General features: G+C 43.9%; 3 protein-coding genes across 5 annotated transcripts; all 3 read right to left on the bottom strand.

The window, feature by feature from the left end:
• Positions 1–4,944: 4,944 nt before the first annotated feature.
• Positions 4,945–7,190, bottom strand: LOC110534239 (growth hormone secretagogue receptor type 1). Its single transcript, XM_036939681.1, has 4 exons — positions 7,013–7,190; positions 6,166–6,561; positions 5,432–5,897; positions 4,945–5,256 (listed from the first exon to the last, which is right to left on the bottom strand). The coding sequence occupies exons 2-4, from the start codon at positions 6,478–6,480 to the stop codon at positions 4,976–4,978; spliced, it is 1,062 nt and encodes a 353-aa protein (XP_036795576.1). The 5' UTR covers positions 6,481–6,561; positions 7,013–7,190; the 3' UTR covers positions 4,945–4,975.
• A 986-nt stretch (positions 7,191–8,176) lies between these two features.
• Positions 8,177–10,719, bottom strand: LOC110536241 (protein phosphatase 1 regulatory subunit 35). Of its 2 annotated transcripts, none has more exons than XM_021621917.2 (6): positions 10,424–10,719; positions 9,693–9,943; positions 9,414–9,534; positions 8,951–9,175; positions 8,705–8,838; positions 8,177–8,523 (listed from the first exon to the last, which is right to left on the bottom strand). In XM_021621917.2, the coding sequence occupies exons 2-6, from the start codon at positions 9,894–9,896 to the stop codon at positions 8,353–8,355; spliced, it is 855 nt and encodes a 284-aa protein (XP_021477592.2). In that variant the 5' UTR covers positions 9,897–9,943; positions 10,424–10,719; the 3' UTR covers positions 8,177–8,352. The 2 variants fall into 2 exon arrangements, with proteins under 2 accessions (XP_021477592.2, XP_021477601.2); XM_021621926.2 differs by lacking the exon at positions 10,424–10,719 and adding an exon at positions 10,109–10,414.
• A 464-nt stretch (positions 10,720–11,183) lies between these two features.
• On the bottom strand, positions 11,184–13,910 carry LOC110536275 (ictacalcin). 2 transcript variants are annotated; one of them, XM_021621976.2, is made up of 3 exons: positions 13,758–13,910; positions 12,034–12,176; positions 11,184–11,777 (listed from the first exon to the last, which is right to left on the bottom strand). In XM_021621976.2, exons 2-3 carry the CDS (start codon positions 12,169–12,171, stop codon positions 11,637–11,639), a joined length of 279 nt encoding a protein of 92 aa, XP_021477651.2. In that variant the 5' UTR covers positions 12,172–12,176; positions 13,758–13,910; the 3' UTR covers positions 11,184–11,636. The 2 variants fall into 2 exon arrangements, with proteins under 2 accessions (XP_021477651.2, XP_036795574.1); XM_036939679.1 differs by lacking the exon at positions 13,758–13,910 and adding an exon at positions 13,529–13,577.
• Between the last annotated feature and the right edge of the window lie 10,972 nt (positions 13,911–24,882).

Below are 24,882 nucleotides of genomic sequence, written 5' to 3'. Positions count from 1 at the left end.
GTAATTTCACTGTACTTGAGCATGTGACATTAAAACTTAAAATGTAGCTGTGAAGTTTCAAGGTTACAGGGGCTTCACAGGTGAGATTCTAAGAGGGTGGTCACTCCAGTAATTATTGATGTATGGCAAGATTTGTGTGTGAATGTGTGTAGGTGTGTGTTCTCATTGGGATCTATCCCCCTCATTTACTGCCTTTAAAAAAAACATAACTGATATTGCTGACTTGCTTAAACAGATGTGGTTTCTACTGACAATTGAGATGTACAGTACAAACTATGGCATAAGGGGACGACTGTCACGGCTCCTCTCTTTGTTCAGGCGGCGTTCAGCCATCGTCATCGCCGCTCATTTTTTCATTGTTCCATTTGTTTTGTCTTGTTCCCTGGTTTACATCCCCTAATCACACTGCACACACACACTTGTTCCCTGGTTTACATCCCCTAATCACACTGCACACACACACTTGTTCCCTGGTTTACATCCCCTAATCACACTGGACACACACACTTGTTCCCTGGTTTACATCCCCTAATCACACTGCACACACACACTTGTTCCCTGGTTTACATCCCCTAATCACACTGGACACACACACTTGTTCCCTGGTTTACATCCCCTAATCACACTGCATGTATTTATTCCCCCCCCCCCATGTCTTTTTGTGAAATTGGTTTTGTTACGTGTTTCGTGTGTACGCGCCAGGCTGGGTTTTTCCCGTTATTCCGTGGTATTTCCACTAAGGATGTTTATTGTAAACATTTGCTCATTTTTTTGTGACTGTCTCGCACCTTGCACTTTTACCTTTGGCTGGAGGTTTTGATGCAGTGGTGTCTGTCTGTTTTATTGCCTCGGCCTAAATAAAGTGTGCGCCTGTTCACAACTCTCTGCTCTCCTGCACCTGACACAAGGACACCCGGATAAGGCAATCTGTAACTTCGATTAAGACATTCATGAGCGAGCTAGTACGGCGTGGTCAACATACCTATTTGTTAAGCAGTTTTGAAATGTACAGCAACAGAATTCAGAACATGGGCTGTTCTTACAGTGTACTACTATCAGGAGCACTGTCAAGCTATACACAAAAAGTTTGCAAACAAGCACACATCGGCCACGAACGATGTGTTTACAATACCGCGTTGGTGAAAATAGACTACTAACAGCTTACTACACAACATACACTTATGTATACTATTATTACTTTCTTAGCTACAGTATACATATCTCTCTGACATCTTACATAATTTATGAAGCAGCATAAGACATTTTTGGAAAGTGGCGCACTGGTCCTTCGTGGGCAAATGTTGTCATCAAAGAGAAAGATGCTGGATCAACAATTCCGAGTTGAATGACCTTTCAAAATGTATTATTCCCTACTTCCCAGTTGCAATGCTTGCAGTTAGTCACTGTCACCGATTCCTTACAAACCACTCATTGTTGAATTTGCGATCTCCAAATTGTTTTGTAATGTCCAATGGCCGATGAGCACCGATACGTTTTATCTATATTTTCTCTTCATTATTTCTGTTCATATGACAAGGATTAAAAAAGATTTACCAGTAGACTTGATTCATGATGATGACTGCAAGCTAAGATTGTGAAAGTAAAACGTTGACATGATCAGTCCAATCAAAGCTACTGTACAAATAACGTGATTTGACGTCATTTCTGTGGCCAATGACCGTGAGCCTTCTTGAAAGGGCACTTCTAATGTAACTCTATGCAGCACCCAGAGGGCTCACATTATTGATGTCTATTCTTACTAAATCAAATCAAATGTATTTGTCACATACACATGGTTAGCAGATGTTAATGCGAGTGTAGCGAAATGCTTGTGCTTCTAGTTCCGACAATGCAGTAATAACCAACAAGTAATCTAGCTAACAATTCCACAACTACTACCTTATACACACAAGTGTAAAGGGATAAAGAATATGTACATAAAGATATATGAATGAGTGATGGTACAGAGCGGCATAGGCAAGATACAGTAGATGGTATCCAGTACAGTATATACATATGAGATGAGTAATGTAGGGTATGTAAACAAAGTGGCATAGTTTAAAGTGGCTAGTGATACATGTATTACATAAAGATGCAGTAGATGATATAGAGTACAGTATTTACATATGTAACAGTACAAATTTAGACCGTCCCCTCGCCCATACCCGGGCGCGAACTAGGGACCTTCTGCACACATCAACAGTCACCCTCGAAGCATCGTTACCCATCGCTCCACAAAAGCCGCGGCTCTTGCAGAGCAAGGGGAACTCCTACTTCAAGGTCTCAGAGCAAGTGACGTCACTGATTGAAACGCTATTTAGCGCCCACGCTAACTAAGCTAGCCGTTTCACATCTGTTACACATATACATATGAGATGAATAATGTAGGGTATGTAAACATTATATTAATTAGCATTGTTTAAAGTGGCTAGTGATATATTTTACATCCATTTCCATCACAGCCCCACCACTACAGAAAGGACTGAGCTAGGCTGAAACACCTGCATTTTGGAGCTACCTGTTTGTATGCGGCTTTATTAACTCAATTCTATGTATATCATTTTTTTTACATTGTTTGCAAACTGATATGACACGTATTAAAACCAAAATCACATGCAAAACAGACAAGCCCGCCCATTTTTTTGCAAGAAATGTGGGGCTCGAAACAGGTTTAGACCCACCTGCCCTGAATGACGGGTCACCACTGGTCATGATTGATATACTGTAACAGGCCCTCAACAGGTTTACTAATGTCCAATTTGGATATATTTGGTTGTTTTCGTTGCATAACATTTAGAAATGGTTCCTTTTCAGGTTTAGAAAAAGTTACTTAAATGCCAACTCCTGTTCATATAAGCTGGTAGTGTAGTTTGACTACCCCCACTGATTTTCATATGCTAAGTTGTTTTTTAACTGCAATGCAGTTGATTGGTGACAATGATGTGTGTTGGGCTTGACATCCAGGCAAGTATTATGTTCTGGTTTTTACCACAACATAGTGTAAAATACACATATAAACAGCCTAAATGTCAACTCATTTTGCTGGGGGACAATGTATTTCCATTGGCCTGATACCACATCTATCAGCTCTCCTCCTGAGAGGTATAGTAGAATGGAAGCAGGAAGAATAGCAGAGGCTAGACGACAAGTGTGCCACCCGAGTCCCTGCCTGTTCACCCCGCTATCATCCAGAAGGCGAGGTCAGTACAGGTGCATCAAAGCTGGGACCGAGAGACTGAAAAACAGCTTCTATCTCAAGGCCATCAGACTGTTAAACAGCCACCACTAACAGTGAGTGGCTGCTTCCAACACACTGACTCAACTCCAGCCCCTTTAATGATGGGAATTGATGTAAAATATATCACTAGCCACTTTAAACAATGCTAATTAATATGTTTACATACCCTACATTACTCATCTCATATGTATACGTATATACTGTACTCTATATCATCTACTGCATCTTTATGTAATACATGTATCACTAGCCACTTTAAACTATGCCACTTTGTTTACATACTCATCTCATATGTATATACTGTACTCAATACCATCTAATGTATCTTGCCTATGCCGCTCTGTACCATCACTCATTCATATATCTTTATGTACATATTCTTTATTCCTTTACACTTGTGTGTATAAGGTAGTAGTTTTGGAATTGTTAGCTAGATTACTTGTTGGTTATTACTGCATTGTCGGAACTAGAAGCACAAGCATTTCGCTACACTCGCATTAACATCTGCTAACCATGTGTATGTGACAAATAAAATTTGATTTGATGGTGCTAGGCAGGTAGATGGGGATGAATGGGCTGAATAGGAACTCTACTCTGAAACACAGAGCCCAAGATACACACAATATAAAGACACATTTCAGATTCTTTCATTCTCTCTCTCCATCATGGCAGGTTGAGCGAGTCTGTCATGAAAGAAAGTGAATCAAATGAAGAGTGCAGGGTTTATTATCAGTCAAATGTTTTATTTAGATTAAATGTAACACATTCAAAAATGTACATCAATACAAAATACTCAAACGGGGACTGAATATGTTGTACTGTGATGTGAAAAAAAGGGCCTTTTTTTTTATTAAAAAAAATACTTTGCTGTGATATTCAGAACTGAGCCTGGTGGTTTGCAGTAGCCACTGGTGTCCTTGTCTCCCTTGTTAATTGATGCCACTGATTTACTAGAATGGGGGGCTCCCAAGAGCTTCCCAGGAGCTGTGTGAGTGTGAGAGTGGGGTGGGTGGGCTTGCAGGTGTCAAGTCTGCTAAATCAGTAAGTCTGTGATGAGACAGAGTGGAACTCTGAGCACGCTGTCAACTCAAAGGCTGCAACCTCCTACTGCTACACACACACACAAACACCTTACATCCCTCCCTCCCTCACATTAACCAATAATCCCAGTGACCCCCTCTAATCAATCTCCCAACCCGCCAATATTCCCCAGGGGCCATTCTTACCCTCACTAGTCACCATGGTGACACACACACACACACACACACCAGAGCTAAAGTACCACAAAGACAAAAGGCTGGAATTACAGTTTATTACACATCACTCTGAGAACACACACACCTTCAGGGGTTTAGAACCAACAGTCATCAAAATGGCAAATATATATGAACCAAATATTATACAATAAATCTGACAATATGTCTCACTAAAGACAAAGTCTTATTCCTCCATCCATCTCCAAGGTTTTCTGTGTGTGTGTGTGTGTGTGTGTCCGTGAGTTACAGAGTAGTGGTAGAGTGTTGTGGGGTGAGTGGGGGGGTGGTGGGAGCGGGGTGTGTGTGAGTTACAGAGTGGTGGTAGAGTGTTGTGGGGTGAGTGGGGGGGGGGGTGTGTGTGTGTGAGTTACAGAGTGGTGGTAGAGTGTTGTGGGGTGAGTGGGGGGTGGTGGGAGCGGGGTGTGTGTGAGTTACAGAGTGGTGGTAGAGTGTTGTGGGGTGAGTGGGGGGGGGGGGTGAGTTACAGAGTGGTGGTAGAGTGTTGTGGGGTGAGTGGGGGGTGGTGGGAGCGGGGTGTGTGTGAGCGCAGCAGGCTGCGGACAGCGTGGCGGTAGCGTGCTGACATGGTGTTGTAGAGGATAGGGTTGACAGCAGCACTGAGGTAGAACAACACAAAGGAGACCAGGTTAAAGTACTGAGAGATGTAGTACATATCAGCGCTGGAGCCCAGAGTCATAGAGAACAACGTCCGACCAACGTGGAACGGCAGCCAACACAGAACAAACGCCAGCACGATCATCCCTAGAGAGAGAGGAGAATATGGGATGGAGCGACAGAAAGAGTTGACATTAGAACTCATTATTACTGTATGTGTGATATAGTTGGTTCACAATGGCTGCTAAGCTGTAGTATTGCTGAGGCCCAAACCAGTAAATCAAAGTAACTTTAAAATACAGAGACTCTCTCACAGCCTCACCGAGCATCTTGATGGTGTGTCGCTGGGCGCGGTCTCGGCTGCTGCGTTGTGGGCGGAGCCAAAGCTTCCTGCCGATCAGACCATACACAACTCCCAGAATGCCCAGCGGCACCAGGAAGTAGAGGTTGGAGAGCCACATCATGGCCCCCAGCAGGCCTGAGGAGACGGCGTAGTCCGTACAGCGACACTCGCTCTCCCCCTCACCTCCCCCCAGCTCCTCTACCCCTACTATAGCAAACACCGGCCCGGCGCTGATCACGGCCACAACCCACAGGCAGCCAATGAGAGTGCGGACGCGGGTCCGTGTGACCAGGGTCTTGGCTGTGAGTGGTCGACAGACAGCGAGGTAGCGCTCCAGAGAAAGGGCGGTGATGTGGAGGATGGAGGAGTAGGTACAACTCTCACTGATGAACACACTCAGCTTACACACTGCATCACCCAGATCCCAGGGCTGGAACCTCCACAGCTAGAGGGACGGACACACAGATAGGTTACACACACACAACCCAGCACAGACACTATATCTAACCCCCAGGGCCGGAACCTCCACAGCTAGAGGGACGAACACACAGATAGGTTACACACACACAACCCAGCTCAGACACTATATCGTCTAACCCCCAGGGCCAGAACCTCCACAGTTAGCGAGAGAGAAACACAAATCACACACACACAGTATCAGCTAGCTAAACCCCAGGGAGGGAACCTCCATAGCTAGAGAGACTCCCCCTTACCTTGTAGTACAGATCTAAAGGCATCAGAAGCAGTATGAGGAGGTCGGAAACGGCCATACTACTCAGGTAGAGGTAGGTGGTGCTTCTCAGGTGTGGCCGGAGCCAAACTACCAGGATGGTTAACATATTTCCTGTGATGCCCAGGGCCAGCAGCAGCACACACACGGCTGTCACACACACCAGCTCAGCCCCACTGAAGTCCTCCCATTCCCAGTCAGTCTGGTCACTCTGGTTCCCACAGTCCTCCAGACAGCCAGACCCTAGCACACAATCCTCTGAACAGCTGCTCCCACTGCCCAGCGCTGACACGTCCATGGTCAGAGAGAGATGCCCAGGTCTCAGAGACTGGGGTGTGTGTGTGAGAGAGAGAGGTGAGCTGAGATGGTACAAGCGTGCCTGTGTGTGAGAGAGAGAGAAAGTGTGGATGGTCTATATCACCCAGGTTACAGCACAGGGTGACGTAGGCTGATGGATTCTAACTGGAGATGGTCCTGAACCACACATCTAGGAGATGTAAAACACAACACATCTAGGAGATGTAAAACACAACACATCTAGGAGATGTAAAACACAACACATCTAGGAGATATAAAACAACATATCTAGGAGATATAAAACAACATATCTAGGTGATGTGGGCTCAATTCCATGTCAATTGAGTTAATCTGGGAGATGGAGTACCATTTTCACAAAATTACAGAATTGTTACCACCACTGAAACACAAACATGTCTATCCTGTGGTAGGGGAAGGACTTGCTCGATGTTAGCAATCACACACACCAACACAAAACTCCCTGTTACACCAATGTGTTACACACACCAACACTACATAAAACACACTCTAACCTCTGGTTCGTTCAGCCATTCCTATTGGGGAAATTAAATGGGGAAAGAATAGCGTTAAGGTCTGAGGTTAACACAGGCTTAGATCTTATACATAGAATATCAGTCAGTTAACATTACATGTATGAGTTATAGCCTCGCTACTGTATATAGCCTCGCTACTGTATATAGCCTCGCTACTGTATATAGCCACGCTACTGTTATAGCCTTGCTACTGTTATAGCCTCGCTACTGTATATAGCCTCGCTACTGTATATAGCCTCGCTACTGTTATAGCCTCGCTACTGTTATAGCCTCGCTACTGTTATAGCCTCGCTACTGTATATAGCCACGCTACTGTATATAGCCACGCTACTGTATATAGCCACGCTACTGTATATAGCCTCGCTACTGTTATAGCCTCGCTACTGTATATAGCCTCACTACTGTATATAGCCACGCTACTGTATATAGCCACGCTACTGTATATAGCCTCGCTACTGTTATAGCCTCGCTACTGTATATAGCCTCACTACTGTATATAGCCTCGCTACTATATATAGCCTCGCTACTGTATATAGCCTCACTACTGTATATAGCCTCGCTACTATATATAGCCTCGCTACTGTATATAGCCTCGCTACTGTATATAGCCACGCTACTGTTATTTCACTGTCTTTTTACTGTTGTTTTTTTTACTTATCTATTGTTCACCTAATACCTATTTTTTACTTAAAAATGGCACTGTTGGTTAGGGCCGGTAAGTAAGCATTTCACTGTAAGGTTTACACCTGTTGTATTCGGCGCACGTGACAAATAAACTTTGATTTGATAATGCCTTTGTGCTTGTTTTGATTACAGAAATGCTTCGGCATTTATCCTCAAACCCATACATGTCCCCATAGGCTTTGGCCAACAAGCCATGGCAGAGTTAGCTTCCGTTAGTGTCTACAAGAGACACCATTACTATTGCTCTCTATACCCCCGTTACAAACAGTACACACCCAGCAGTGTGAATTGAAGCTGTGTACTCACCTCGCAGCCATCTTCGATCCCTGGACAATCTCTCCCTCACCTCTTCATCCCTCTACCACCTCTACCTCCTCCCTCGCTCTCCAACACCCACAACTCGTACACGCATGCAAGCAAGCACAAACTAAACGAAGGCTCAAGCACACACGCAAGCAGTAAAGATCGATCATCAACATGATACAGGTTTATTCCTTTAATATCTTAAATTAGTTTAAAATATAATATTTATATCTGAGAATGACAGAGGTAGGGAGGGAAAGAAGGGAAAATGCTTTTCTTAAGTTTTGGGACAGGGCCTTTCAGTCTAGAGGTTCAGAGTAAGTGTGTGTGTGTCAGGGTCCAGCCTCCCAGCATGTGTGTCTGTGGTAGAGGTCGAAGGTTGTGTCTGCGGGGCGTGGGATGGGCTGGGGGCGTGGTATGGTAATCTCCTCCCCTGGTAGGAGGGGCTTCTCTCTCAGCAGATCCCCCCTGAAGAAAACCTGCAGGTCAGGACTGTCCTCTTTCTGCTCACACACACACGGATTACAAATACAGTTATGGACTAGTTGCAGGTCATGAGTGATTTCGCTCTACACACACTTTTATTTACATATTACTTACACACACACACACACACACACACACACACACACACACACACACACACATAAATGTAATCAGATGGGGTCAGTGAGAGGGACTTGCCTTGTTGCCATGGCTGCATGTGGGCGAGACCAGCTGAAGCCTGTCACGTAGAGCCTGGCTGATAAGCTCCTCCTCCACCACATTCACACTGACCAATGCCCTGTAGAGGTGCTGGGATGGAGGGACGTTCACCCCTATAGACAAAGACAGGACATACACTTAGTTTGTGTGTGGTGTGTGTTTATGTCTGCATGTGTGTGTTTCTGTGTGTGTTTATGTCGGCATGTGTGTGTTTCTGTGTGCTACCCTCTGTAGCCCGGGTGCTGATGCTGTTCTTGGTTCTGTCTGACTTCTGTAGTTGCTCCTGCACGGCCTTCTGGGAGTTAAACTCTGCCCCTGCCACGTTATCTAGCTCAGCCCTCAGAGCCAGAGTAGTATTTAACTCCGCCCCTTCAGGGAGGCTGCCACCCCTCTCCTCACAGGGAGCCTCCTCATTGGTTGCTGACCTTGCCCTCCAACGCAGTTCTCCACCTATGTGAGGAATACAGGAAGAGATATTGACCAGTCCTCTGCTCAGACATTGCTGACTCATGCCAGATCTTATAACACCTGGATAGGTATTTCATGTATCAGCCTAACCACATCACGTTATAGCAATCTGGTGTGACGGCACAGTCCATGACGTGGCACACAACCATTGGTTGATGCATGCAACTCCTGTGCAGGGGAACATGAGTACATCAGACTCTAGACCAGGAGGGTTAGTTACCATGGAGTCTTTTCCCCTTTGAGTAACTGCTGGAGTGTCCAGGGCATTGCCAAGGTGGAGGGTCTTTGCTAGGCTCTGCTATCACCGTGTCAACCACAGGCTCCTCGGAGGCAAATCGCACCTGTAGAGTCAGGGGCACACACTTCAGTGATGTCTCTCCAAAAACACAGACCGACACACACAGATCTCTCATCATTTCTACGGCTGTCTTGGCAACTGAGAAAAGCACCATCTGTGACTGTCCGTCAGTGTGTGTGTGTGTGTATGTGTCAGACTGACCTGCCGGTGGCTGCGTCCTCTCAGCAGGCTAGCCGGGTTGGGCCGTGGCGGGTCTGGGCTGAGGGGGAGAGACAGGTCCAGTTCTGGGCACCGCAGGAGGCTAGCAGGGACCAGGGGCACCGGGGCAGGCAGGGGGACCAGCCAGATGTCTGGGTCACTGCACCCTGCTAGAGGACGCTGCTGCAGGGGACCTACTCTGGTCATCTTAGGTCACCAGTCTGGGTCTTTATCTTTGGGTGAAGGCTCTGTTACTGATGTTAGGTAAGATACAAGGCAATGGCAGTCAATGACCAGAATATTTTGTATGGTTCTGAATGGCAGTTACATTATCACTTTGCCGAACACCCCTTAACCTAACCTTTCTGATGGAGCAAACTGAACATATTTTGAGTCCTATGCCGAACCCAGTCCCTTACCATTGTTGGATCTGTAGTGTTGGTTGAATAACGTTAACTTTACACTTCCAACCAGATATGACGATGTGACGTTATCTAGCTAACGTTAGATCTCTAGCTAGATTCCATTCAGTGGGAGCTTTCAGCACACAGCCAGCTAACTAGCTAGCTAACGACGACAGCAGACATGCTAGAAAGTTCACCAGTCAGTTAGCCAGCTAACTTTACTTGTTGTACTACTAGCCAGCTAACGTTATAGGGTTTGTTTGGCTAATTAGCTAGCTAACGTTAACTAAAGCTATGCAAATTCAATCATGTCGTTTATTCTCCGCTTACTGTTATGAGGAAGCGCCCCGAATGACTGCTCACACGTTTCTTGTAGTTTTCACTGTTAATACATGAGGATAGATTAACTCTATTTAGCAGGATCTGCTCAATTTTGAAATTCCCTCCACTGGCGCCGCCATAACACCTTCTACAGAACAAAACAATCACACTTCCGGTTTCTTCGTTAGTAGGAAATTATACAATGGCCCCCCTTGGTTTGCATGTTACGTTGCGTGTGCTTGTGTAAATGGTGGACTCTACGGCAGATTTAATCTAAGACTAGGCGATTGCTGGACTACGGCTAATCTTAATTTTCATCTTCAGTATTGTCCAATATGTTCTCTATGGAGACCTGCGATACAGTATCATTATTTGGATATTATCTTTGTTGTTTTATGTTGCTGGGTTGGAGACTTCATCTATTTAACCTTCACAGTAACAGTTGACTTCCTGTATTCTTACTGGCTCTGGAGTAGATAACAATATTGTGACGTAATTAAGTAGTCAAATATAGGGCATGCCTTAAACCCCTAATTTAATTTAATGTTTTGGGTTACGTTGACATAATCAACAATTTTATTATTTCACCAGGTGTCTGAAAACAAAGGTTCATGTTTGATTCATGTTGCTTGCTATATCCTACATACACAGCCAATCACACACACACACACACACACACACACACACACACACACACACACACACACACACACACACACACACACACACACACACACACCTGCACAAATGATAAGTCAGCTTTCTTCCAAACATATTAAAATAGTTTATTTCGTTTTTCACTTTAAACAAACCAAAGGCGGCAAGGTAGCCTAGTGGTTAGAGAGTTGGACTAGTAACCGAAAGGTCTGTCGTTCTGCCCGTGAACAGGCAGTTAACCCACTGTTCCTACCCCGTCATTGAAAATAAGAATTTGTTCTTAACTGACTTGTCTAGTTAAGTAAAGGTAAAAAAACATTTTTTTTAAAAAGCTTCCTCTCCATCTCATGAGATTGTAGCCTATATGTCTGTGTGTGTACATGTCTGTGTCCTTCACCTGTCTATGTGTGGTGTGTATAATCAACCCAACCCTATTTTTGTGTATGTGTGTAAACCTGCATCTCTGACCCTCTGAACCTGCATTGAGGATCTTGCTAATTTTATCATGAATTCACTCATGGAGCAAGAGCTGCTGTTCTGTGGAGAGTGGGCAGGGGGAGCTGTTTCACTTCTTGGTGAAGAACTCGTTGCACACCATGGTGAGGCAGGCCACCAGTGTGACGTACTCCTGGAAGTCCACACTGCCATCTGCGTTAGCGTCCAGATCTTTGAAGATCTTGTCAACCTTTGCCTGGTCAGTGTTTTTCTGTTATAATGATCAGAGAGAGAGAGAGGTAATGGGTGAGACCTTGATTTCAGAAGTTCAAACTAGAATCCACACAGTTGTTATGTGTTTATAAAGGTGTGAGAGATTAAGTTATTCTATTGGATGAGGCGGGTCATGTGTTTGTGATGTTCCAAGCAATTCAGTATTTCAATAGTGTCTGTCTTTAGCAGTATTGTATTTGGTCGTGCTGCTAATAAAGCATGATTGAACTGAACTGTTCCTAGGATCCACTCACCCCCATGATCTCTCCAAGCTCAGCGTTGAGCAGATCTTTGAGTTCTCCCTTGCTCAGACTCGTCTTGTCGCCCTCCTTGCCAGAGTACTTGTGGAAGGCTGAGATGAGCAATGCCATACCCTGCTGGACCTGTGACATGGTGACTACAACACACACACACACAGAGACAGAGACACAGAGAGAGAATGGAGTGAATGGAGGTACACATTTAGCTTATTCATTTACAGTATTATCAATTCAAGTCTATTTTTATCTTACATCCGGGTTACCATTCCATACGTTCCATAAGTCTGGGAAATAAAGTCATGTTGGCACTGGTTTAATCATGTTTAAACATAAGGTTCAGGTTGAATAGAGGGTTTAAAGACTATTAACGGTTTTTGCACACGAAGCAAAGACTTAACTACACACACACCACGCCCCACTTCTGCAAACAGGTTCTACATCTATACCACAAAAGAAGAGAAAGAGAGGGGGAGAAGAGATGGAGAGCAACGCAACAGAGGCAATTAGAGAGGGAGAGAGGTAAGAGATGGAGACATAGGGAGAGAGGCGGCGAGAGAAGGAAGAGAGAAGCGGATATGGAGGGGAGAAAGGAAGAGGAGAGGGGGCTGAGTTGTTTAAACACAAACAGACATGGCTCTAGCCAACGCCCTTGCATGTCTCTCTCATTAACTCTGGGGGATTTTAAGGAGAGAAAGGAAATTGGTGGATCGGCTGAAAGGCGCGTTGGTAATTTCAGGCAAACGATAACATAGAAATCCCAGCACCTCCCCCACCCCTCACCTGTCTCCACCCTCTATCTATCTTGTTTGCTTAAGGTGTGTCTCTTCAATCTGTCCTTTCACATATCTCACCATTATGTGGGGAGGTGGTTCTCTCTATTCTCTCTTTCTCTGCCTACTCGTAGTCTAGGTGGTGTGAAACTTCTGAGTTTAAGGAAGCGTCTGTAATGTAAATCCCTCTTTTAGCTGACCCTCCTCTCCAGTGTGACTTGCAGTAAGTGCGGTCAAATAAGGACGTTGAAGCAACCATACAGTACGAACATGGGAAGCACAACATTATAGTTGTAAGGAACAACCCCAGTCACTGTGGTGGACTCCACTGATCTCTCTCTGAGTCACTGACATCTGCCCCAGGACATTCAACCAGACACACCTTCTTATCCCCCCTCTGACTGCCCATCTGAGAACTAGAAACATACTCTACTCACAGAATGGTCAGAGCGAGGGGAGAGAGAGTTTATGGTAAGGACAGAGAGAGCGAAAGAGAGAGAGGGGGGTGTGGAGGATAGAAAGAGGTAGTGTTCTGCACTATGGAAGGATTGAGGGAGGAAGAGAGAGAGGGGAGGAGGAGGAAGAGAAGAGAGATTCTTTCATCTAAACTGCATAGTGCTCTGAGTAGCACCCACACATGTTTGAATGGAAAGGCAGACAAAGTTACGCCCTCCGCAGAGCTTGGCTCAAGATCATAAACAGTGTGGACAGGCACTTACCAACTGTTGCAAAGCACACCCTGAAGTCATTCATACTTTTGCAGTCAAGTATTAATCACTATAAAACATTAAACTACACACAATTACAAATAAATGTTGTAAACCACCCAATGAGAAAGTATAATTTGGCACATCTAACACCTCATAGATAAACACAGCTAAAACAAACTGAAGGTTTTATCAGCGAGGCACTCAGGTACATGTTTTACTAGGTTTAGTTTTCACTCACCGAAGTTGTGCGAGGAGTTGGACAGTCAGAGAAAGAGAGAGAGGGGGAGTGAGGAAGAGAGGGATGGGCTGTTGGTTTTAAACATTGATTACCACACCCCACTCTCCCCTTTCCTCTCCTTGTTCCTCTTTATCTGATGGAAATGGAAACTGCAATGTTCTGTTCTCTTCTTCATGTGAACTAGTTACTGAACGAATTATAATAGGCATATATATTATCTAAAGTTAATAATTACTTCACATGAATGTATCACCATTGTAACCAATCCACCATTTTGCTCTGGTTCTTCCTGGACTTCCCCTATAAAAAAACAACAACAGAAAACATACAGAGAGGAGAAATCCCTGCATATGTCTAATGTCTTTGAATGAGCATAAATACCTCTTATTCTGACTGGAGTTATTCATTTAACAACTTTTCATTTAAGAAGAATGTGGTAAAACTGCAGCGTTCTCCTGGCCAAACTAACCTGTAGGGCTACCTTATTGGCTAACTTGCTCCATATACCCCTCAGGGAAATTGTGAACATTACTATTCTAAAGTAGAAAATTAAACTTTTCATTTATTTTTATTTAGTTTTGATTGAAAATATAAATCAAATTAAAGTCTATTTGTCACGTGCGCCGAATACCACAGGTATACCTTACAGTGAAAAAGGTATTAGGTGAACAATAGGTAAGTAAAGAAATAAAAACAACAGTAAAAAGACAGTGAAAAACAATAGTGAGGCTATATAAAGTAGCGAGGCTATTAAAGTAGTGAGGCTACATACAGACACCGGTTAGTCGGGCTGATTGAGGTAGTATGTGCATGTAGATATGGTGAAAGTGACTATGCATATATGATGAACAGAGAGTAACAGTAGTGTAAAGAGGGGTTGGTGGGTGGTGGGTGGCGGGTGGCGGGACACAGTGCAGAGAGCCCGGTTAGCCAATGTGCGGGAGCAATGGTTGGTCGGGCCAATTGAGGTAGTATGTACATGAATGTATAGTTAAAGTGACTGTGCATAAATGATAAAAAGAGAGTAGCAGCAGCGTAAAAGAGGGGTTGGGGGGAGGCACACAATGCAAATAGTCCAGGTAGCCATTTGATTACCTGTTCAGGAGTCTTATGGCTTGGGGGTAAAAACTGTTGAGAAGCCTTTTGGTCCTAGACTTGGCACTCTGGTACCGCTTGCCATGCGGTAGTAGAGAGAACAGTCTATGACTGGGGTGGCTGGGGTCTTTGACAATTTTTAGGGCCTTCCTCTGACACCGCCTGGTGTAGAGGTCCTGGAAGGCAGGCAGCTTAGCCCCAGTGGTGTACTGGGCCGTACGCACTACCCTCTGTAGTGCCTTGTGGTCGGAGGCTGAGCAATTGCCGTACCAGGCAGTGATGCAACATGCTCTCGATGTTGCAGCTGTAGAACCTTTTGAGGATCTCAGGACCCATGCCAAATCTTTTTAGTTTCCTGAGGGGGAATAGGCTTTGTCGTGCCCTCTTCACGATTGTCTTGGTGTGTTTGGACCACTCTAGTTTGTTGGTGAAGTGGACACCAAGGAACTTGAAACTCTGAACCTGCTCCACTACAGCCCCGTCGATGAGAATGGGGGTGTACTCGGTCCTCCTTTTCCTGTAGTCCACAATCATCTCCTTAGTCTTGATTTGTTGAGGGATAGGTTGTTATTCTGGCACCACCCGGCCAGGTCTCTGACCTCCCTATAGGCTGTCTCGTCATCAGGCTACTGTTGTGTCATTTGGAGTCGTGCCAGGCCATGCAGTCGTGGGTGAACATGGAGTACTGGAGGGGACTGAGCACGCACCCTTGGGGGGATCCAGTGTTGAGCATTAGCGTGGCAGATGTGTTGCTACCTACCCTCACCACCTTTGGGCGGCCCGTCAGGAAGTCCAGGATCCATTTGCAGAGGGAGGTGTTTAGCCACAGGATCCTTAGCTTAGTGATGAGCTTTGAGGGTACTATGGTGTTGAACGCTGATCTGTAGTCAATGAATAGCATTCTCACATAAGTGTTTTTATCCAGGTGGGAAAGGGCAGTGTGGAGTGCAATAGAGATTGCATCATCTGTGGATCTGTTTGGGTGGTATGCAAATTGGAGTGGGTCTAGGGTTTCTGGGATAATGGTGTTGATGTGAGCCATTACCAGCCTTTCAAAGCACTTCATGGCTACGGACGTGAGTGCTACGGGTCTGTAGTCATTTAGGCAGGTTGCCTTTGTGTTCTTGGGCACAGGGACTATGGTGGTCTGCTTGAAACATGTTGGTATTACGGACTCAATCAGGGACATGTTGAAAATGTCAGTGAAGACACCTGCCAGTTGGTCAGCACATGCCCGGAGCACACATCCTGGTAATCCGTCTGACCCCGCAGCCTTGTGTATGTGGACCTGTTTAAAGGTCTTACTCACGTCAGCTACGGAGAGCGTGATCACACAGTCGTCCGGAACAGCTGATGCTCTCATACATGCCTCAGTGTTGCTTGCGTCGAAGCGAGTATGGTAGGGTCGTGTCCCTGGGCAGCTCGTGGCTGTGCTTCCCTTTGTAGTCTGTAATAGTTTGCAAGCCCTGCCACATCTGACGAGCGTCGTAGCCGGTGTATTATGATTCAATCTTAGCCCTGTATTGACGCTTTGCCTGTTTGATGGTTCGTCGCAGGCAATAGCAGGATTTCTTGTAAGCTTCCGGGTTAGAGTCCCGCACCTTGAAAGTGGCAGCCCTGCCCTTTAGCTCAGTGGATATTACTGTTTTTGATGTCCCGTTGGTAGGATATTCGTGATCGTACCTCGTCTAATTTACTGTCCAATCATTGCACGTTGGCGATTATTATTGACGGTAACGGCAACTTTCCCACTCGCCGTCTGCGGGTCCTCACGAGGCATCCCGCTCTGTGTCCCCTGTACCTGCGTTTCTTCCTCTTGCAAATAACGGGGATGTTTGCCCTGTAGGGTGTTTGGAGAATGTTGTGTGCGTCTTGCTTGTTGAAGAAAAAAATCTTTGTCTAATCCGAGGTGAGTGATCGCTGTCCTGATATCCAGAAGCTCTTTGTCTAATCCGAGGTGAGTGATCGCTGTCCTGATATCCAGAAGCTCTTAGTCTAATCCGAAGTGAGTGATCGCTGTCCTGATATCCAGAAGCTCTTTGTCTAATCCGAGGTGAGAGATCACTGTCCTGATATCCAGAAGCTCTTAGTCTAATCCGAGGTGAGTGATCGCTGTCCTGATATCCAGAAGCTCTTAGTCTAATCCGAGGTGAGTGATCGCTGTCCTGATATCCAGAAGCTCTTTGTCTAATCCGAGGTGAGTGATCGCTGTCCTGATATCCAGAAGCTCTTAGTCTAATCCGAAGTGAGTGATCGCTGTCCTGATATCCAGAAGCTCTTTGTCTAATCCGAGGTGAGAGATCACTGTCCTGATATCCAGAAGCTCTTAGTCTAATCCGAGGTGAGTGATCGCTGTCCTGATATCCAGAAGCTCTTAGTCTAATCCGAGGTGAGTGATCGCTGTCCTGATATCCAGAAGCTCTTTGTCTAATCCGAGGTGAGTGATCGCTGTCCTGATATCCAGAAGCTCTTAGTCTAATCCGAGGTGAGTGATCGCTGTCCTGATATCCAGAAGCTATTTTTTGCCAGAAGATATGACTGCAGAAACATTCAGTACAAAATAAGTTACAAATAACGCGAAAAAAAGCACATAATAACACAATTGGTTTGGCGCCCATAAAACTGCTGCCATTTCTTCCGGCCATATCAAATCTGAGGATGACCAGACTAACAAATAGTGAAAGTGCTTTTCTATATACATTTTCACACGTTTGTCCTGTTTAGCATGGTCATATAGTGACTATAGGTGACATGCCCTGTGAGCAGAGGCATCACACACAACATCCTGTGAGCAGAGGCATCACACACAATATCCTGTGAGCAGAGGCATCACACACAACACCCTGTGAGCAGAGGCATCACACACGGTGGTGTGACTTATTTACAGTGCTTGACATGGACTGAAATTGGTTCCGGTATTCATTTTGGTTGGCGGTACTGTTTATATTTAGGTGCAGGAGCTCCACAATACTTTTGAGATAATATTCTATAAGAGGAACAGGAGCTCAAGCAGAAAATAACTTGAGGTGCTGGTACTCAGCTTCGGTGAGCTCCTGCCCAAGTCAAGCACTGCTTATTTATCCTTTATCTCATGGGAAACACACCACACACAAGACTTTACAGTAGAGAGGCAACAAGGCAAGATAGTGCTGGTCATTTAGTACCACTGTAGTTCTACAATCAGTCTTGTGTGTGTGTGTGTGTGTGTGTGTGTGTGTGTGTGTGTGTGTGTGTGTGTGTGTGTGTGTGTGTGTGTGTGTGTGTGTGTGTGTGTGTGTGTGAGTGAGTGTATGCGTGTCTGCGTGTGTGAAATAGCAGTCAGACTAATATCACATGCTTCTCTGAGGGGTGTGTGGTGTTGCCTGATTACTGCAACAAGCACGACAAAGACTCGTTCAAAGAACATGACGGACCTTTTACATTCTCCCAACCAATTGTGCTATTTTGTTATTTTTTTTGTGTTTTGTGTAACTTATTTTTTAACTTATTGGGTACATAATGTTGCTGCTACCGTCTCTTATGTCCGAAAACAACTTCTGGACATCAGAAAAGCGATTACTCACCACGGACTGAAAGAAACCTTTTCCTTTAACGAGTCTGACGAGAAGGATATCTTGCTTTCACTGGGACAGGCCCAGATCCACACATGTTGCGTGAAGTCAGGCGCAGGAGATTCAAACTGAGTGTAATGGAGTTATTTAATAACAATGAACGAAACTTACTCCAAAGACTAAATGTAACAAATAACAAAAATGGGTACGAGGACCCGACGCGCACCAATACAAAAATATATACAACACTGAAATAAAAACAGAGAGGCTACCGCTGCTAAAATGAGGGGTGGGCGTGTGTGTCTTTTTGGCAATAACAGCTAGTGCACAATGTCTAATTTTAAAGAAGTCTAGAGGTATTGCTCGTCTGAGTACCTTAACCTTTTTGGGATAGGGGGCAGCATTTTCACTTTTGGATGAATAGCGTGTCAATTGTGAACTGCATCCTACTCTGTCCCAGATGCTATTATATGCATATTATTATTAGTATTGGATAGAAAACACTCTGAAGTGTCTAAAACTGTTTGAATGATGTCTGTGAGTATAACAGAACTCATATGGCAGACGAAAACCTGAGAAAAATCAGGTTTGTAATTTTTCAAAGCTTGGCCTACCGAATACACATTGAGATATGGATAAAGTTGCACTTCTTACGGCTTCCACTAGATGTCAACCGTCTTTAGAAACTGGTTTGAGGATAACTACTATAAAGGAGGGGCTCATAAAAGCTCTTTGAGTCAGTGGTCTGGCAGAGAGCCTTGGTCTCATGACGCGCGCTACCTCTCGTTCCAGTGCTTTTCTGAAGACAAAGGAATTCTCCGGTTGGAACATTATTGATGTTTTATGTTAAAAACATCCTAAAGATTGTTTCCATACATCATTTGACATGTTTCTAAAGGACTGGTACGGAACTTTTCAAGTTTTTGTCTGGATGAAGTGCCTGCGCCTCATGAAGATGGAGTACTGGGCTGAACACGCTAACAACAAGTGGCTATTTGAACATAAATGATGGAACTTTATGGCACAAATCAGTCATTTATTGTCGAACTGGGATTCCTGGGAGTGCCTTCTGATGAAGATCATCAAAGGTAAGTGAATATTTATGGTGTTGTTTCTAACTTTGTTGATTCCAAAATGGCGGATATTCCTCTGGCTGTTTTGGGTTTTGAGCGCCGTTCTCAGATTATGCTTTTTTCGTAAAGTTTTTTTGAAATCTGACACAGCGGTTGCATTAAGGAGAATATCTTTAATTCTGTGAATAACACTTGTATCTTTTATCAATGTTTATTATGAGTATTCACGTCGGTAGCCATGAAGTACTTTGAAAGGCTGGTCATGGCTCACATTAACAGCATCCTCCCGGACACCCTAGACCCACTCCAAATTGCATGCAGCCCCAACAGATCCACAGATGATGCAATCTCAATTGCACTCCATACTGCCCTTTCTCACCTGGAAAAATGGAACACCTATGTGAGAATGCTGTTCATTGACTACAGCTCAGCGTTCAACACTATAGTGCCCACGAAGCTCATCACTAAGGTAAGGACTCTGGGACTAACCACCTCCCTCTGCAACTGGATCCTGGACTTCCTGACTGGCCGCCCCCAGGTGGTAAGATTAGGCAACAACACGTCTGCTACGCTGATCCTTAACACTGGGGCCCCTCAGGGGTGTGTACTTAGTCCCCTCCTTTATTCCCTGTTCACCCACAACTGCATGGCCAATTACGACTCCAACACCATCATTAAGTTTGCTGACGACACAACAGTGGTAGGCCTGATCCCCAACAACGATGAGATGGTCTATAGGGAGGAGGTCAGAGAACTGGCAGTGTGGTGCCAGGACAACAACCTCTCCCTCAAGGTGAGCAAGACAAAGGAGCTGATCGTGGACTACAGGAAAAGGCGGGCCGAACAGGCCCCTATTAACATCGACGTGGCTGTAGTGGAGCGGGTTATAAATTCATTGGTGTCCACATAACCAACGAACTATCATGGTCCAAACATATCAAGAAGACTGAGACTGAAAAGATTTGGCATGGGTCCCCAGATCCTCAAAAGTTTCTAGTGCTGCACCATCAAGAGCATCCTGACGGGTTGCATCACCGCCTGGTATGGCAACTGCTCGGCATCTGACCATAAGACGCTACAGAGGGTAGTGCGAATGGCCCAGCATATCACTGGGGCCGAGCTTCCTGCCATCCAGGACCTATATAATAGGCGGTGTCAGAGGAAAGCCCATAACATTGTCAGAGACTCCAGTCACCTTAGTTATAGACTGTTTTCTCTGCTACCGCACGGCAAGCGGTACCGGAGCGCCAAGTCTAGGACCAAAAGGCTCCTCAACAGCTTCTACCCCCAAGCCATAAGACTGCTGAACAATTTGGACAATTTACATTGACCCCCCCTCCCTTTTGTACACTGCTGCTACTCTCTGTTTGTTTGTTACCTATGCCTAGTAACTTCGCCCCCACCTACATGCACAGATGACCTCAATTAGCCTGTACCCCCGCACACTGACTTGGTACCGGTGCCCCCTGTATATAGCCTTGTTATGTTATTCTTATTGTGTTACTTTTTATTATTACTTTTTTTTTGTCTACTTGGTAAATTATTTATTCTTCTTGAACTGCACTGCTGGTTAACCTGTTTGGGATAGGGGGCAGCATTTTCGGCTACTCAGTCCCAGTTGGTAATATGTGCCTAGTATTAGTAGATTTGGATAGAAAACACTCTGAAGTTTCTAAAACTGTTTGAATGATGTCTGTGAGTATAACAGAACTCATATGGCAGGTTAAAACCTGAGAAAAATCCAACCAGTAAGTGGGAAATCTGATAAAACACAGTGTCTATGGGGTAAAATTGCACTTCATAAGGCTTCCACTAGATGTCAACAGTCTTTAGAACCTTGTTTGATGCTTCTACTGTAAAGGAGGGGCTTATAAGGGCTCTTTGAGTCAGTGGTCTGGCAGAGTGTCACAAGCTCGTGACGCTCATTCACGTGAGAGTTAGCCAGCGTTCCATTGCATTTCTGAAAACAAAGGAATTCTCCGGTTGGAACATTATTGAAGATTTATGTTAAAAACATCCTAAAGATTGATTCTATACATCGTTTGACATGTTTCTACGGACTGTAACATAACTTTTGGACTTTTTTGTCTGCACCTAGTGATCGCGCGTCATGAAGTTGGATTACTGGGCTGAATGCGCTAAAAACAAGGAGGAATTTGGACATAAATTATGAACTTTATCGAACAAATCAAACATTTATTGTGGAACTGGGATTCCTGGGAGTGCATTCTGATGAAGATCATCAAAGGTAAGTGAATATTTCTAATGCTATTTCTGACTTCTGTTGACTCCAACATGGCGGATATGTCTTTGGCTTGTTTTGTCGTCTGAGCGCCGTAGTCAGATTATTGCATGGTTTGCTTTTTCTGTAAAGTTTTTTTGAAATCTGACACAGTGGTTGTATTAACTTCTTGCGACTAGGTGGCGCTATTACATTTTTTTGGATGAAAAACAATCCCGTTTTAACCTGTTAGAGCTCTAGGGGCGCTATTTCATTTTTGGATAAAAAACGTTCCCGTTTTAAGCGCGATATTTTGTCACGAAAAGATGCTCGACTATGCATATTCTTGACAGTTTTGGAAAGAAAACACTCTGAAGTTTCAGAATCTGCAAAGATTTTGTCTGTAAGTGCCCCAGAACTCATTCTACAGGCGAAACCAAGATGATGCATCACCCAGGAATTAGCAGAATTTCTGAAGCTCTGTTTTCCATTCTCTCCTTATATGGCTGTGATTGCGCAACGAATGAGCCTACACTTTCTGTCGTTCGCCCAAGGTCTTAGCAGCATTGTGACGTATTTGTAGGCATATCATTGGAAGATTGACCATAAGAGACTACATTTTCCAAGTGTCCGCCTGGTGTCCTGCGTCGAATTCGGTGCGCAATTGCCAGCTGCTTCTACTTTACCATTTGATTCAGGGGAGAAAGCATGTGTCCAAGAACGATGTATCAATGAAGAGATATGTGAAAAACACCTTGATGATTGATTCTAAACAACGTTTGCCATGTTTTCAGTCGATATTATGGAGTTAATTTGGAAAAAAGTTTGCGTTTTGAGGACTGAATTTATGGATTTTTTTTGGTAGCCAAATGTGATGTATAAAACGGAGCTATTTCTAATACACAAGGAATCTTTTTGGAAAAACTGAGCATCTGCTATCTAACTGAGAGTATCCTCATTGAAAACATCAGAAGTTCTTCAAAGGTAAATGATTTTATTTGAAGGCTTTTATGTTTTTGTTAATGTTGCGTGCTGGATGCTAACGCTAATGCTAACGCTAAATGCTAATGCGAAATGCTAACTCTAGCTAGCTACTTTTACACAAATTATTGTTTTCCTATGGTTGAGAAGCATATTTTGAAAATCTGAGATGACAGTGTTGTTTACAAAAGGCTAAGCTTGAGAGATGGCATATTTATTTCATTTAATTTGCGATTTTCATAAATAGTTAACGTTGTGTTATGCTAATGAGCTTGCTGATAGATTTACACAATCCTGGATACAGGGGTTTTTTCATAGCTAAACGTGACGCAGAAAACGGAGCGATTTGTCCTAAACAAATAATCTTTCAGGAAAAACTGAACATTTGCTATCTGAGAGTCTCTTCATTGAAAACATCTGAAGTTCTTCAAAGGTAAATGATTTTTTTGAATGCTTTTCTGTTTTTTTGTGTAAATGTTGCCAGCTGAATGCTAACGCTAAATGCTACGTTAGCCATCAATACTGTTACACAAATGCTTGTTTTGCAATGGTTGAGAAGCATATTTTGAAAATCTGAGATGACAGTGTTGTTAACAAAAGGCTAAGCTTGAGAGCTAGCATATTTATTTCATTTCATTTGCGATTTTCATGAATAGTTAACGTTGCGTTATGGTAATGAGCTTGAGTCTGTATTCACGAACCCGGATCCGGGATGGGGAGATCAGAAAGGTTAAACAAGATATTTTGTCACGAAAAGATGCTCGACTATGCATATAATTGACAGCTTTGGAAAGAAAACACTCTGACGTTTCCAGAACTGCAAAGATATTGTCTGTGAGTGCCACAGAACTGATGTTACAGGCGAAACCCAGATAAAAATCCAACCAGGAAGTGCCGCATTTTTTGAAACCGCCTCATGTCAATGACTCCTTATATGGCTGTGAATGAGCTACGAATGAGCTTACGTTTTCCACGTATCCCCCAAGGTGTCTACAGCATTGTGACGTCTTTTTAGGCATTTCCATTGAAGAATGGCCGTAAGGGACCATATATAGCATGTGGTCACATGGTGTCTCCCGCAGAAAATCTTGCGTAAAATACTGAGGTAGCCATTTTTCCAATCGCTTCTTATGAGAAACCAATTGCCTCGACGGATATATTATCGAATATATATGTTAAAAACACCTTGAGGATGGATCCTAAACAATGTTTGCCGTGTTTCTGTCGATATTATGGAGCAAATTTTGAAAAAAGTTTGCCGTTATAGTTGTAGCATTTTCCGGTCGATTTCTCAGCCAAGCATGATGAAGAAACGGGAGCTATTTCGCCTACAAAAATAATATTTTGGGAAAAAAGGAACATTTGCTATCTAAGAGTCTCCTGAGTGAAAGCATCTGAAGTTCTTCAAAGGTAAATTATTTAATTCGGTTGCTTTTGTTATTTTCGTGAAAATGTTGCCTGCTGCCAGCAGAGCCTAGCATAGCATTATGCCATGACAAACTTACACAAATTGTCTAGCGTTGGCTGTAACGCATATTTTGAAAATCTGAGATGACAGTGTTGTTAACAAAAGGCTAAGCTTGTGTTTGAATATATTTATTTCATTTCATTTGCGATTTTCATGAATAGGAAAAGTTTCTAGGGGTATTTATGTCCGCTGCATTATGCTAATGCGTTTGAGGCTACGGAATTGCTCGTCGCAAGAGGTTAGGGAGAAGTCTATATTTAATTCTCTGAATAACACTTGTATCTTTTATCAATGTTTATTTTGAGTATTTCTGTAAATTGATGTGGCTCTCTGCAACATCACCGGATGTTTACTGAACGTAAAGCACCAATGTAAACTGAGATTTTGGGATATAAATATGCACTTTATCGAACAAAACATACATGTATTGTGTAACATGATGTCCTATGAGTGTCATCTGAGGAAGATCATCCAAGGTTAGTGATGAATTTGATCTATATTTCTGCTTTTTGTGACTCCTCTCTTTGGCTGGAAAAATGGCTCTGTGTGTTTTTGTGATTTGGCTCTGACCTAACATAATCATATGTTGTGCTTTCGCTGTAAAGCCTTTTTGAAATCGGACACGATGGGTAGATTAAGGGCTTGTAAGTAAGCATTTTACGGTAAAGTCTACACTTGTTGTATTTGGCGCATGTGACAAATAAAGTTTGATTTGATTCACAACTATCACCACTTC

This window comes from Oncorhynchus mykiss, chromosome 2 (genome assembly GCF_013265735.2).
Source record: "Oncorhynchus mykiss isolate Arlee chromosome 2, USDA_OmykA_1.1, whole genome shotgun sequence".
Lineage (NCBI taxonomy): Eukaryota > Metazoa > Chordata > Actinopteri > Salmoniformes > Salmonidae > Oncorhynchus > Oncorhynchus mykiss.
Note: the sequence above shows the minus strand (reverse complement) of the source record. Positions and strands in the feature narration are given on the sequence as shown.

Coding starts and splice junctions, on each gene's coding strand:
- LOC110534239 (XM_036939681.1), bottom strand. CDS start 6,480: ATGGACGTGTCAGCGCTGGGCAGTGGGAGCAGCTGTTCAGAGGATTGT. Junction 5,898..6,165: donor CTTTAGATCTGTACTACAAG/GTAAGGGGGAGT, acceptor CCGTCCCTCTAG/CTGTGGAGGTTCCAGCCCTG. Junction 5,257..5,431: donor ACACACCATCAAGATGCTCG/GTGAGGCTGTGA, acceptor CTCTCTCTCTAG/GGATGATCGTGCTGGCGTTT.
- LOC110536275 (XM_036939679.1), bottom strand. CDS start 13,562: ATGAATGACTTCAGGGTGTGCTTTGCAACAGTTG. Junction 12,177..13,528: donor GGTGTGCTTTGCAACAGTTG/GTAAGTGCCTGT, acceptor TGTGTGTTGTAG/TCACCATGTCACAGGTCCAG. Junction 11,778..12,033: donor AGCTTGGAGAGATCATGGGG/GTGAGTGGATCC, acceptor TCATTATAACAG/AAAAACACTGACCAGGCAAA.
- LOC110536241 (XM_021621917.2), bottom strand. CDS start 9,896: ATGACCAGAGTAGGTCCCCTGCAGCAGCGTCCTCTAGCAGGGTGCAGT. Junction 8,839..8,950: donor CAGCACCCGGGCTACAGAGG/GTAGCACACAGA, acceptor CTTTGTCTATAG/GGGTGAACGTCCCTCCATCC. Junction 8,524..8,704: donor CATGCAGCCATGGCAACAAG/GCAAGTCCCTCT, acceptor GTGTGTGAGCAG/AAAGAGGACAGTCCTGACCT.